We start from the raw sequence: 15,697 nt of genomic DNA, 5'->3' as shown, positions 1-15,697 counted from the left end.
CTGCCTAGATTTGTATAATGTGTGTCAATTACTGGGCCTTCTAGATGTGTCGGTAAAGAGCAATGATTTTATTGCTGTAATTGGAAGCCTTGTTGGTGTTTTTTCTTTTCTCAGCCTGGGAGCTAGTTTCAGGTTCATTAGATTCTGCCCTGGGTTCCAACTTCCAGCAAAATCTAGTTTTCCACGTAGTTTGGAGGAACATGGCAGTGGAGTCAGACATTTCCATATTTATTGACATAATTATGTCATTTACATTCCTTTATTCTGCCTTTAGTCGCCTGTTGGCATGGCTTATACTAAATGTTGTGCCTGGCTGCATAGATAGAAATTCCACATTCATCACCCAGGCCAGGAAATGGCTGACCCTTTAGTTACTTGGAATGGCAGAAAAAAAATACTACTTTAATTGTCAGAAAACCAATGCAAACACAGTTCATTGGGTCAGTTCATTAGGTCTAGAACTTGCCCTACAAACTTGCCAGTGGGAGGGCTCAGTTCTATCAACATGCCTCTGAGCATGTGGGGAAATGTTTACTATTCAGTACTGAATTTACTTAATTTGGAAGAATATTTGTGTTTATATATATTTTTAATCAAAGACACAAAAAGAGATTACATTTTTCCCTGGATGATGAAATCTTATTACTTTACGGCTCCCAGTTGGGACTAGTTTTTAAAATTTGTGTCCCGGAGCGCTTTCACTGTTGACTAGCAGGGATTACTTGGCCCTCAACACATCATGAATTTCTTCTCTGGGTTTTAAATAAAGATGTGTACCATTTTAAAACAAAGGAGTTGCTCAAGATAGCTTGCAACAGAATTCTGGCCTATTATTATATTATATTACATTACATTACATTACTATATTATATTATATTATATTATATTATATTATATTATATTTACTTTGTTTTTATCCCACCTTTCTCCCAGTCAAGGAGGCTAGCAATAAATATAGAACAATTTTCATAACTATACCAAAGTCCTATGCTAGTTAGCAGGCAGAACCCTTATCTTTCTGCATACCTAAAGTTTTTGACAGTACAGACTATTCAGCCTAAGACCATCATCTATTTACACTATAGAATAACCCAGTCCTAATGGTACACTCCTCCTTGCTTTTTCTGAATGCATAATAGTCAACCTACATTATGATTGTGAAGGGAGAATTAGGCATAGGAGTCAATCCAGTTGGATTCATCTGAAAATAAAGAGATTTTGAATTATGTCACTCAAGCCAGATTCCCTAGAATCCTAAGTATATGAGCATGGTTTCTGACTCTTAACCAGAGCTTGAGTTTTAGCATATTTGAACACTTTGAACTGAAGACAGAAGTTGGCATAAGCAAGCAGCCTCACCTGAGAAGAAATATGTTCAAAGCACTGAAGCATTTGTAGAGAAAGGATTATCCTGCCATTTTTACAGGCAAGACAGCCTTGGGGTGAGAGAAAGAGCTACGAAGTGTTCCGATATCATGGTTCAAAGCATTGCAATGTCAATGTATTATTCCAGATTCTCTGCAGGTGGATGTCTTTTGTTCCAGCAATATGAATAATAAATTCAAAGGGTTGGGTCTCCAAGAGCTGCCCACAGTCTTTAAAGAAATTCCTCTAAGAATGTAGTCGTCCTTAAGGAACATGTAGTTATGGCTTTTAAAACCTAAGAACTTTGAAATTTTAGAGGAGGAGAAAAACAACAGAGGAATACTAAATAAGGCTGATGGAGCAACGTACATGTGTTATGGGGGTAACGTAATTATTTTCCTGAATTCCTTTGAATAAATTTGGCTCAACTTGAAAGGAATCTTCTCCTTGTTTCATTTTACAAGCCCCCCCCCCCCACCACCACCACATTCTTTTCCTTTAGTGCTTGAAGGAACTGTTAATTTCCAACATGCTTATTATGTTCTTGATGCTGATGTCTACCTTTAACTACATGTTGTGTAAACAGCCCCTCTCTATAGAAAAATGGGAAAATAGTATTTTGAAAGAAGAACAATAGATCAATATTTATTTAGTTTTGCTTTGCTCTGACTGTTGATGAAATTTGCTGTTCATAAAAGATCATCCCAGAGACTATTTGATGCAAGATGAGACCTGCTCTAATAATATTCTTTACTCCTGCCAAAATTGTTAACATCTGCCTGACAAAACCTTTGTGCCATGTCTTTGGCTGCATCTAATCTAAGATCTTGTGTCCTGTGGCCTTCAATTGGGATTAAATTATATTAATATTGTTAAAGATGTTTAAATATACAGAAGTATTTTACTGGAGTGTGGTCCTGGTTTCATACACATAGGTGGATTCAAGTTCAATATCAGCCATCGATAGTTAAAAGGACAATATTGCAGGTGACGTGGAAGATAAACCTGAAATCTAGAGATCTTCTGCTGGTCAGATTGGAGAATAATCAGTCTGATGAGATAGATTTCTTGATGGGCAGTTACCTATATTCTGAAAATATATCTGAGACCATGGGAGATGTGTATATTAAATACTGTTTTAATTAGCCAAGGAATGAACTAATCATTTCCCTCCTCATGTAGCCCTTTTATGAAATCTTACAGGTAAACAGAGGCCCCTTCCACACAGCTGAATAAAATCCCACATTTTCTGCTTTCAACTGCAATATATAGCAGTATGGACTCAGATAACCCAGCTCAAAGCAGATAGTGTGGGATTTTCTGCCTTGATATTCTGGGTTATAGGGCTATGTGGAAGGGCCCTATGAAGTGTAATATGAACACTAGTTTCTCATTAGTTTCTCACTAGCCAGAAATGATGGCTAATATCTTGGAACAACCTCAAACTATGATCTGATATTCTTCCTTGTTCAATTATTAAATATTTTTAATTTCAAAAAATCAATCTGCCTTCCCATCTGTCTATATCTATCCACATAAACAATCATTTCTGAATAATGCCTATGATTCTATGATAGTGCCTCCTACTATCTATACAGTTGTTATAGCAAAACAATGTCTTCATAATTTCACAGATGGAAGATTTGTTCTTTCCACAGATCTTAGCAATCTCAGAATATAATTTTTTCCTCTTCTTACTAAATCCAGAACTTCTACATCTCACTTAGGGCCCTTCCACACAGCCATATAACCCAGAATATCAAGGCAGATAATCCACAATATCTACTTTGAATGCGGTTATCTGAGTCGACACTCCCATATAACCCTGTTCAAAGCAGATAGTGTGGGATTTTATACAGTTGTGTGGAAGGGGCCTAAGAGGAAGTGAGTTTTCTTTGGCTTAGCTAGATTGCCAGCATCACCACCAAAACCATCCCGAGTGTGTTATAGGTGTCTAGTCAAAATAGGGAAAAAAAAGTCTTAAATTTATGGGTGAAAGACATAAACTCAAAGCCTATTTCCCTTGATGGCAAGATATTGTGCCAGAAAGCAGGGCACTCCTTGAAATGAATGCCACTGAGATATTTAGTGCAACTAAGGTATGGTTGCACAGATTTAAAGACAGGTATGGACTTTAACATATAAAAATAACTAGAGAAGCTGCATCTACCAATCAAGAATCCGCTGACACTTAGAAGAGTTTAAAAAGTTAATTGAGGAAAAAAGTTACTATCTAAAAGAGATATTCCATTGTGGTGAAACTGGACTTTTGCAGGGCAGAAATGTCCGGTAGAACTTACATTCGTAAAATTGTAAAGATGGTGCCAGAACATAAAGCATGGAAGAACACACTCATTCTTGGTGTACCACTGATTGGAGAACCCCTGATTCAGAATGTATTGTGGCAGTACATGCACCCCAAGGAGCATCTACATTGTAGAATCAACACAATTTGATACTACTGTAACTGCTATGGAGTTGTGGTTTTTCAAAGCCCTTAGCTTTCTCTACCAAAGAGTGCTGGAGCCTCACAAAGCTACAACTCCCATAATTCCATAGCATTGAACCAGGGCAGTTAAAGTGATGTCAAACCGCATGGATTCTACAGAGTAGATGCAGCCTAAACCATATGGAAATGATGATACTGAATGTGATAGTAAGCTGGGAACTGTGAGAGCATATTCATATTGCAAAATTATATGTGCATTGGAAATCCCAATTGATAAACTTTCATAAACAATCTGGAGGAACACGAGTTGATTCCAAAGGCTTATGAATGCATGAAAAAGTATTACTTGGTAATGACCCCAAAGATTGACTTGTTTTCGGGGGGGGGGGGGTTATCTAGGGAATATGGATGACTATGTGTGAAAGAGCGAGAGCACATGTGACATGATGACTTCTGTGGGTTTTACTTCAATGGAGCATTATCTGGAACGTGTGATGTGAGAGGGCCTTCTCAGTGGCTGCTTTCATACAATGAAACTCACTTTCTCCCTATCGAGACCAGGATGGCCTTGTCCCTGCTTGCCTTTCGTCATAGTCTGATTGCGATTTTAAGATGGCAATAAAGTTATCAAAAATTAATTTCTTTAATGCTAATGGTTTTAATATCAAAATTGTGTGTATGTGTGCACGTGTGCGTGCATTTGCTTTTATGAGCATGCTTTATATTTATATGTATGTATTGTCAGCCATCATGAATCCCTATATCCAAAAAAAGGCAGGATAAAAATAAAGGAAATAAATAAATTTTGTTTTAACTATCCATAGTTCATTCCATGAGATGAGGTGCAAGTCAGCATGTACCTTCCTTTTTTCCTGGTTGGGTTTAGTTTTCCAAATTCATTTGCTTATCCCATACAGAACATTTTTCCCCTCCCCTTAATCTGATGGGAGAAAACTCCAGTAGGTCTTGCAACATGAAATTAAAACTTCCCAGAAGAAATACTTGAAAGCTTTTGCACAGATTTTTTTGTCTGATGGCCAGGAAACAACTATTTTACTCACATGATAACATGATGATCTGATAGTCAGACTTTTTGTCTCTTCCTGTCTGTGATCATTGTCTTTATGGCTTATTACCTGAGGGACTACTGTGACATAATTTGGCAGCAAGGGAAGAATACATTATTTCTGGGATCGCACAGCATGAAGGGCATGTTAGGTATAGATGCTTGCTTGGTAGTAGAAAATCTTGAGTGCTGCAGGATCTGCCAAGCAAGGATGCAGTTAGGCGTTGACGGGGAGCATTTGACTTGGGGCCGAAGCTACCTGAGAACTATGATCCAAAAAAGAGGAATAACTGGAAGATTTGACTTCAGATTTCACACACCTAACTCCATGCTACATGGGCAAGCTTCACTTCAGTTAAATCATCCTTAAATTGGCTGCATCTCCTCCTTCACGTTCAACTCTGTTGGCTACTCTGTCAGAGATCAGTTGAAGGATGCACTATAAATGCAAAGTAAGTGGCACTGAGATTTTATTGGTAACCCTGTCATTTCATTGTTTCCAACAGGAAGCATCCTTGGTTGAACAGATTGACTGCTGTTAAAGAGCAATAACATCGTGTTGTATAGGGAGGGTGCTAAACATAGATCATTGGACACTTTACCTTTACAGTTCTTCATTTAAACTATCTGTTATAGTGATCCATGCAATTGCTTCATTGGGGGGCAGAACTGTGAGCATATTCTGTAACTGTTAAAAGACACAGGTGATGAGTGCCATCCTATAATACAAGGACTCCTGTTCCTCTTACTGTGTTGAAATGATTGTGAGAAGCAAAGCATAGGAAAGTTACTGGTTGAGCTATTGTTGTCAGCCAGTATGGCCAGAAGAGTCTTGGGAATTACATTTCAAAAGTAATTTTTCCAAGCTCTGGAAGCATTCAACATGAAATCAAGGATGTAGGGTTAGTAAATATTGCATCATTGTAGCATCCATGGGTGTGAGACTGGATTTAGACTGGATCCATTGAAATTGTGTCTAATTTAAGTCATATTAACTAAAGAAGTAGAGTTACCCTGATCATGATGCATTAATTTTGACTAAAATTCCTTCAATCTATGCTGTTGGGAACTGTTTATTACCATAAATACTGTTGTCCCATTTAACAACCTGTACATGCCGGTAAGGGTTTGTTTTTTTTTTTAATTTGATTGGTTTGTATCCTATCATATGCCTCAAACAAAGGACAGCAGCAATTAAAAACAAATAATCAGCATAATATAGCAAAACCAGATTCAAGGTTTTAAAGCAATGGTTCCCAAACTTATTTGGCCTACCCCCTGGAAATCAATTTTTATAAATCTTCTCTTCTTTCTTTTATGCTTTCACCACTCCCTTACAGTTATTCATCACCCCCAAATGCACCTGTGGCCATTACCACCAGCCCTCCCCCCCAAATTGCTGCAGCAGCCACCAGGGGGCGGTAATGCCCACTTTGGGAATCACTGTTTTAAAGGATCCGTAATAGTAATGCCCTTGGTGGCGCATTGGGTTAAAGAGCTGAGCTGCTGAACTTGGTGACTGAAAGGATGCAAGTTCTAATTCAGGGAGTGATGTGAGATCCAGCTGTTAGATCCAGCTTTTGCCAACCTAGAAGTTCGAAAACATGCAAATGTGAGTAGATCAATAGGTACCACTCCAGCGGAAAGATAATGGCACTCCATGCAGTCATGCTGGCCACATGACCTTGGAGGTGTCTATGGACAATGCCGGTTCTTCAGCTTAAAAATGGAGATGAGTACCAACTTCCAGAGGCGGACACATCTGGACTTAATGTCAGGGGAAAACCTTTACCTTTACCTAATATTAATGCATTCAGATTACCAGCATTTTGCAATAGAATATCACTTAAGTCTGAAACAAAATTTATTATTACAAAGCTTGCTGGAATACCATGAACTCCTAGGACCAAATAGATCTACCAAATCTTTGAGAGAAGGAGTTGTATTTTGAGGGTGGCACCTGTGTTAGGAGCTATATCTTTTGCTGCCTCTTCATGTAAGGCTGCATATGAAATAGGAGAAATACGTAGGACTAAGCTACAATTCTCACATAAGCTCTCAGTGTAGGAATGATGCTAGGATGGACCATATGCAGAATACCTGTAGATAGATGACTCTGTAGTGTCTTCAGTTCAAAAAGAAATAAAGGATCATGGAGCAAATGATATCAGAAATATTTCCCTGGTGATCTAAAGAGCTGATGCTAATAACAGCAGGTGGTCCTTGGGTAGATGGATGAATACCGTAATTTGTCTTGTTATCAGGCAGCTTTCTATGTTCTAACTGCTGGCAGATCTGCTATGACCTCAAGCATATCTCTGTGTCAGATGTAATTTTCAGGGTGTATGTGATTTGGCAACTGCAGATAATACAGGTTGCCAAGTCATTACAGACTGCGCACAATTTAAGAGGTTGTCTAAAGGAGAGGTGGAAATTGTTCCACCTCTTCAATATCACCTCTCAGCAGCCCTAGCAACTATTGCCAACTGCAAAGAATGCATTTCTAAAGCATCCATAGAGCTACACATTGTCCAAACTTGCTATTCTTCAGATGTTGTCTAAAGCTTGCTATTGTTCAAATTCCATCAACAGAAAGAAGGGAGGTACTTGTGTTTCTGAGAAGAAAAGGAGATATCTCCAAGGTAGTGCTGCATTCTCATTGATCACTCACATTTCAGAAGATATAGAACCATACTGAACTTTTTCCTGCAATCAAATCCACATATTGAATGACAGAACTTGGAATGTTAGTTAAATATTTGTTGAGTATGGAGAACTTAGGGACTGAAGGTCACTATTTCCCACCTTCGATGTTCTGGAAAATGTTCCCTATTACTAGCTTTCTCCACCTTACAAGAATCATACCAGGACATCAGAGAATGTAATGTTAGAGCTAGATTATTTAGGTAGAGCCCCCAGGATATGCTGAGCAGGAGATGTATGAGTATACACATCATAAACATGGATATTACAAATGGAATCTCCGGGGACCCGGCCTTGTTGCGCTGAACAATGTGCTGCACTTTTCATGTTTGTTTTTAATTACTTACTGGGAGACTTAAAGGAAGAATGCAGTCTTCCGACAGATTTTATCTGCTGATTATTTTCACAAATTATTACAGAAGAGGCCTTTGGGGCTTGAGTGAGGGTGGAGGCTCAGTTACCCAGTCATAGACAGGATGCCAAGCAGTAGCACCTTAACCTATGCTTACAAAGGCAGGTGCTGACAGATCCACCTAGCCAAGGGAAACATGTTCACATTCTGGAGACTAACTGAGAAAACGGTAAAGAACAACCTCGTCGGGTTATCTTTAACACTCAAAACAGCCTGTTCTTTTCTCTTTCTTTGCCTTTTCCTCAAACCAATTTCAGTGTCTGTTAAATTAAAAGCACTGGCCTTCGTCCTAAGGAAAATTCATTTTAAGCTTGCATCTTAGGACTCTCTGAGCGTTGCTGCTCAAAGGGATTGATTGTGTGTGTGTGTCTTGGTACAAGCAAATATGTCAAAAGCAAAAACCAAGGCATTGTACTGCAGTCCCCCTTTTCTAATATCTAGGTTCATCAGTACTACAGCTGCCTACCGGAAGACAAAGTGCCCTACGTGAACAGCCCTGGGGAGAAAGCCCGTATCAAACAGCTTCTTCACCAGCTGCCGCCACATGACAATGAGGTGAGTCATTTAGAAATAATTGGGGAAATATTGGCTTAGTGCACATAGCAGGGGACAGAAACATCTCTCTGATCTCGATGCTGTGTGTATCAATTAGCCAGTTAACCGTGTCTCTGGCAAAGGGTTCGTTAAAGGACTTTTTGGAGACACTACTGTGGATTTTTTTTGGTCTCACTTTCTTCCCAATCTGATCAAAGAATCTAATGGCCAATGCCATTTTCTCTGTACTTATATTCAGCTGAATAGAAATTGAAGTAAAAATCCTCACCTTTGATTAGAAGATGCACTTTCCAGAAACACCTGTTTCAGTTTTTGAATTCCTGTTCATTTCTCCATCAGTAGTTCTCACTGAAGTCTCTTAACCCATAACCATTCAACATTTGCTTGAAGAACAAATAAAATTACTTAAGAGTTTCTTAAGTAAAGTTCAAGCTAATAGATAAACTGACCTAGTTCTCAAAATGTAAATGGCATATCCTTACATTTTTCAAAATGTAAATGGCATATCCTGAAATTGTATCTATTAATGTGTAGTGACAGGTACAGTGTTGATTTGGTATACAGAACTGAGGCTGGTGTGTACCAAAATTATACTGAGTATATATTCAGTCATGGTTACTTTTTAAAAACCCACATTTTTCCTGCTTTTAATGACAACTGAACAACTGAAAAGAGTCTTTCAAAAGAAACCTAGAAAGATGTACTCTTGTATACATTATCAACATTAGGAGAACTCGTGTGGTTGCAACACTTTCTCAGACTTGCTGGAAGGCAGAGGCAAATCCCTTCTGAGCAAAACCCCATGATTGGTTCACCTCAGAGTCATAAGTCATAAATGATCTGAAGGCATACAGAAACACATCACAATGCATCCTAGCCAAAATGATGGCATGATAACAAATGATATATAATAGCAAAAAAACAACAACGTATTTTCTAAAGTACCCCTTTGTTTTCAGTCTCAGGACATAATGAAACAGGTGTTACACAGGTTGTTGGTGTTTGCAGGCTACAATGTCAAACCCTAGTCTCCAGTGTCATAGTCCAGTGCTCAAACCATTACATCACGTTGTCTTACCTTTTCATTAGATCTAATAAAAAGAGACAGCATGGTATAGGTACAGGTAGGTAGTGGGTGGTGCAGTGGGTTATACCACTGAGCTGCTGAACTTGTTGACCGAAAGGTCGCAGGTTCTAATCTGGGGAGCGGCATGAGCTCCCACTGTTAGCCCCAGCTTCTGCCAAACTAGAAGTTCACAATCATGCAAATGTGAGTAGATCAATAAGTACCGCACTGGCGGGAAGGTAACGGCACTCCATGCAGTCATGCCAGCCACATGACCTTGGAGGTGTCTACAGACAACGCCAGCTCTTCACCTTAGAAATGGAGATGAGCACCAACTCCCAGAGTCAGACATGACTAGACTTATTGTCAGGGGAAAACCTTTACTTTACCTAGGTAGTTTGAATGCTGGACTACAGCTATTGGGATCTGGGTTTAAATTCCCATTTAGCCATGGAATCCCACTTTCTGACTTTGGGCAAGTCACATTATCTCACTTTCAGAGGAAGGCAAAGGCAAACTGCCTGTGAACAAACCTTGCCAAGAAAACCCTTGGTAATTTCCCCTTAGGGTTGTTTACTGGAGTACACAACAATGTTTAAAAGTCCTTCCCAGTGGAAATGCCAGCAACAGATAATGGATTTCCTCTCGGGACACAATTGTGAAATGATGGGTTGCCTTCTCGTTCATTACTGCTATTAATTCTATTAATTCTAAACCCCATCAAGATGCCAATTATATTTCAAAAAGAAAAAAAAGAAAAAATATTTACAGAATATTCAGAGGTATTAAATGTCATGTATAGTTTAGTTTTAATTGTTCCTACATGTCATCTGATCATGAAAATTAGTGTGGTGAAAATGTGAATTAGTCCAAATCAATAATTCCACTGAGCAAGGAAAAGTGCCATTAAAACATTCCCTTAAAGGGTGATAATATTATCCCAATAGCCAAGACAGTTTGTGAGATTAAGTGTGGAGATATTGGAAAGTGTAATGAGGACAATCTGGACTTCTTTACTTCACTGATGCTCCATCTTGCTTGATTCAGTTTTATTTTGCTGATGACCTACTCTGAAGAGACCAGAGCAAAAATATTTTTTTCTAATATGATATGCCTGTGCTGGGTGGATAGACAGTAAATAATAATATTTGATAGAGGTTTAAGTATGTTCCAATAACATGGGAAATCTAAATAAATCAACTGTGTTTTGTAAACAATGTTCAATGGTTGTATTTTGAGATTAAGTATAGGATTTATATTCTATTTCTTCAGATTATTTAATATAGAACTATTCCCTTTCACACTCTACAATTAGAGCTCTTGGATAATTCTTCAACTGCCATGGTAACATCCCCTAGAATCCTAGGCTTTGTATCTTGTTGAGGCACCAGCATACTTTCAGAGAGAAGGCTAAAGAAAGACCTTGTAACACTAAAACTCCCATAGCACTGAACCATAGGAGAATCCTAGATTCCGTGGTAGTTAATGTAGCATCAAAACACTTGTAATTGTGTAATGGGGAAGAGACTTAACATGAAGTTTAAACTTTGAAACTGCAAAATCCAGATTAGCTCCACGTGTTTTACCTTGTGTAGTTGAGATGGTGAAGCTTGCAAAATCTGTGAAAGAGGAGAAAGGACTTTCCAAGACCAACTTTCTCTGTGCTACTCTGATCTTCCTGGAGTGGAACATTTAGCATTAATAGCTTTGGGGCTTTTGTGCAAATGAACTGTCTGATTGCATGGCATGAGCCTGCCAAACAAAAAAATATTTGAAGTTTTTTTTTCCTCTTGACTTCTTCCCTCTGATGGGAGGGAAATATGAATTGGCAGAGAAGATGAAAGCAAGGCTCACCTACCTGATTTTGAGTCATAGCCAGATAGTAGCACACATAAAGTGCCACAGATCTCCACTTTCCTGACAAAGCTTAAGGAAGAAACTGTGGCACAGAGGCACATGGTCCAGCCTTTCCTGAGACACTTGTTTTGGGAATCTTTAGAATGAGGGTGCATCTACGGTGTAGAAGGAATGCAGTTTGACACCATTTTAATTGCCATGGATCAATGCTATGTAATCCTGAGAGTCATAGTTTTACAAGGTACTTAACCTCATAGAGGTTAATAATGGTGCTCCATGCAGTCATGCTGGCCACATGACCTTGGAGTTGTCTATGGACAATGCTGGCTCTTCGGCTTAGAAATGGAGATGAACAATACCCCCCAGAGTCAGACACGACTGGACTTAATGTCAGGGGAAAACCTTTACCTTTACCTAACCTCATAGAAACATAGAATCATAGAGTTAGGAGAGACCTCAAGGGCCATCCAGTCCAACCCCCTGCCATGAAGCAGGAAAATAATATTCAAAACACCCCCAACAGATGGCCATCCAGCCTCTGTTTAAAAGCCTCCAAAGAAGGCACCTCCATCACACTCTGGGGCAAAGAGTTCCACTGATAAACAACTCTCACAGTTAGGAAATTCTTCCTAATGTTCAGGTGGAATCTCCTTTCCTGCAATTTGAAGCCATTATTCCATATCCTAGTCTCCAGGGCAGCAGAAAACAAACTTGTTCCTTCCTCCCTATGACTTCCTTTCACATATTTATACATGGTCATCATGTCTCCCCTCAGCCTTCTCTTCTCCAGGCTGAACATGTCTAGCTCTTTAAGCCGCTCCTCATAGGGCTTGCTCTCCAGACCATTGATCATTTTTGTCTTCCTCCTCTGGACACATTCCAGCTTGTCAACATCTCCCTTCAATTGCGGTACCCAAAATTAGACACAGTGTGATTCCAGGTGTGGTATGACCAAGGCAGAATAGAGGGGTAGCATGACTTCCCTGTATCTAGACACTATACTCCTATTTATGCAGCCCAAAATCCCATTGGCTTTTTTAGCTGCTGCATGACATTGCTGGCTCATGTCCAACTTGTTGTCCACAAGGACTCCAAGATCTTTTTCACATGTACTACTGTTGGGCCAGCCTTCTCCCATTCTGTATTTTTCTCTGATAAAGAGTGCTAGTGCCTCTCCCAACTATATGTGGTTGAAGTGGTCGGATCTTTAGGAGCAAGTGATTATGTGCTCCTGCAATTTGAGGTACAAAGGAAGGCTGAAACTAAGACAAGTCAAACCCGCATTTTGGACTTTAGAAGAGCTGATTTCCGAAAAATGAAGGAAACACTGAGCAGCATTCCGTGGACACATATACTAAAAGACAAGGGAGTTACTTATGGATGGGAGTTTCTCAAGAGTGAAATACTCAAAGCGCAATTGCAAACAGTGTCAACAAAGACAAAAAATAGGACAAGTGCAAAGAAGCAAGAATGGATGTCCAAAGAACTTCTAACTGTGCTAAGACACAAAAGAGACATGCACAAGAAGTGGAAAAAGGGAGAAGTCACCAAAGAAGAATTCAAACAAGTAGCCAACTCCTGTAGGGAAAAGGTTTGCAAGGCTAAAGCACAAAACGAGCTCAGGCTTGCCAGGGACATTAAAAACAATAAAAAGGCCTTCTTTTCTTATGTCAGTAGAAAAAGGAAGAAGGAGGCAATAGGGCCTCTTTGAGGAGAAGATGGGCAATGCTGACAGGGGATAGGGAAAAGGCAGAACTACTTAATGCCTTCTTTGCCTCAGTCTTCTCACAAAAAGAAAGTCATTTTCAACCTCAGCAAGATGTAGTGGATGAGAGATTAGAGGACATCCAAATTGGGAAACAAGTTGCTCTAAGTGAGTTCAAGTCCTCAGGGCCAGATCAACTACACCCAAGAGTATTGAAGGAACAAGCAGAAGTCATTTCCGAACCATTGGCAATCATCTTTCAGAGTTCTTGGAGAATGGGAGAAGTTCCAGCAGATTGGAGGAGGACCAATGTGGTCTCAATCTTCAAGAAGGGAAAAAAGGATGACCCAAACAATTACCTTCCGGTCAGCCTCATGCCGATACCAGGCAGGATTCTTGAAAAGATTTTTAAGGAAGTGGTCTGCAAACACTTAGAAACAAATGCGGTCATCGCAACATGGATTTATCAAAAACAAATCATGCCAGACTAATTTGATCTCTTTTTTCGATAGAGTTACAAGCTGGGTAGATGCGGGGAATGCCATGGATGTAGCGTACCTGGATTTCAGTAAGGCCTTCGACAAGGTCCCTCATGACCTTCTGGCAAGGAAACTAGTCCAATGTGGGCTAGGCAAAACTACTGTTAGGTAGATCTGTAATTGGTTAAATGGACGAACCCAGAGGGTGCTCACCAATGCTTCCTCTTCATCTTGGAAAGAAGTGACAAGCGGAGTGCCGCAGGGTTCCGTCCTGGGCCCGGTCCTGTTCAACATCTTTATTAATGACTTAGATGAAGGTTTAGAAGGCATGATCATCAAGTTTGCAGATGACACCAAATTGGGAGGGATACCCAATATTCCAGAGGACAGGAGCAGTATTAAAATGATCTTGAAGAGATTAGAGAGATGGGTCAAAACTAACAAAATGAAGTTCAACAGTGACAAATGCAAGATACTCCACTTTGGCAGAAAAAACAAAATGCAAAGATATAGAATGGGGGACACCTGGCTTGAGAGCGGTACGTGTGTGAAAAAGATCTTGGAATCCTTGTGGACAACAAGTTAAACATGAGCCAACAAGGTGATGTGGCGGCAAAAAAAGCCAATGAGATTTTGGCCTTCATCAATAGGAGCATAGTGTCTAGATCTAGGGAAGTCATGCTCCCCGTGCTCTATTCCGCTTTGGTTAGACCACACCTGGAATATTGTGTCCAATTCTGGGCACCACAATTCAAGAGAGATATTGACAAGCTGGAATGTGTCCAGAGGAGGGCGACTAAAATGATAAAGGGTCTGGAGAACATTAGGAGCGGCTTAAGGAGCTGGGCATGTTTAGCCTGAAGAAGAGAAGGCTGAGAGTAGACATTATAGCCATGTATAAATATGTGAGAGGAAGCCACAGGGAGGAGGGAGCAAGCTTGTTTTCTGCTTCCATGGAGATTAGGACAAGGAACAATGGCTTCAAACCACAAGAAAGGAGATTTCATCTGAACATGAGGAAGAACTTCCTTCCTGCTTCTTGGCAGGGGGTTGGACTGGATGGCCCATGAGGTCTCTTCCAACTCTTTGATTCTATGATTCTATGACTGTGAGAGCCATTCAGCAGTGGAACTCTCTGCCCCGGCGTGTGGTGGAGGCTCCTTCTTTGGAAGCTTTTAAACAGAGGCTGGATGGCTATCTGTCAGGGGTGCTTTGAATACAATATTCTTGCTTCTTGGCAGGGGGTTGGACTGGATGGCCCATGAGCTCTCTTCCAACTCTATGATTCTATGGTTCTATGATTGAGCCTCAGCAGTTAAAATGGTGTCAGACTGCATACGTTCTCCAGTGTAGATGAGACATGCATTCAGTCTTGTTCAGGACATAAGAAAAAAACTGAAAAGTGGTGCTTTTTAAGTAGGCTGCACAACTTAGCAAGTTTATATAGTGCCTGTCCTCCACATTTAAGAGTTATTTTTTGACTGTGGAGGCTCTGAAGAGCTTGGAGAGTGGAGATGCGTTTCCTCAAGATCTAAATTTTGCAAAGTTTGACTACATGCATACCTTCTGTACCAGAGCTCCAAACTATCCAATTAGTCTCCCGCTGTAAAAATAGGAGTGTTCTATATTACTTACAAATTACAACCCAGAATGAGTTGACACCAGCCTATTCAAATAGTTTTAATTTGTTGGTTCCTTCTCCTTGTTTTTTTGTTTGTTTGTTTATACATCTCCATGTTGAGATCTCCCCCGATGATTATATCTCCTTTTGCTTGCTTTTCAATTTTGGCACAATACTTTTGTATGAATCCTGACTGATTTTTATTAGGGGCGTAGATACTTGCTATAGTGATCTCATTATTGTTTAATTTTCCCCTTATCATCACAAATCATTCTTCCTTATCTTCAATTTTTTTCCTCTCACTCAAATCTATGAACGTTCTTTATTAAAATTGCCACTCCTCATGACGTATTTGACCCCCGGGATTCATATTGTAATTCCCATCTTTTTAGGGTCAACAGTTTTGTTCTGTCTTTTTT

At 39.8% G+C, this 15,697-nt stretch overlaps 1 protein-coding gene across 4 annotated transcripts in view; it reads left to right on the top strand.

The window, feature by feature from the left end:
* The window catches only part of PRICKLE2 (prickle planar cell polarity protein 2), a 356,751-nt gene that overhangs the window by 268,061 nt on the left and 72,993 nt on the right, over window positions 1-15,697 (top strand). For 3 of the 4 annotated variants that reach the window (XM_060766426.2, XM_067463449.1, XM_060766428.2), the window contains one exon: window positions 8,437-8,550. The exons of the other annotated variant lie outside the window; for it this stretch is intronic. In XM_060766426.2, coding sequence (XP_060622409.1) covers window positions 8,437-8,550 — 114 coding nt within the window. The remainder of the gene's footprint in view (window positions 1-8,436; window positions 8,551-15,697) is intronic. 4 annotated transcript variants of the gene reach the window in all.

Source organism: Anolis sagrei, chromosome 2 (genome assembly GCF_037176765.1).
Source record: "Anolis sagrei isolate rAnoSag1 chromosome 2, rAnoSag1.mat, whole genome shotgun sequence".
NCBI lineage: Eukaryota > Metazoa > Chordata > Lepidosauria > Squamata > Dactyloidae > Anolis > Anolis sagrei.
This window is presented reverse-complemented; position numbering and strand designations above follow the sequence as displayed.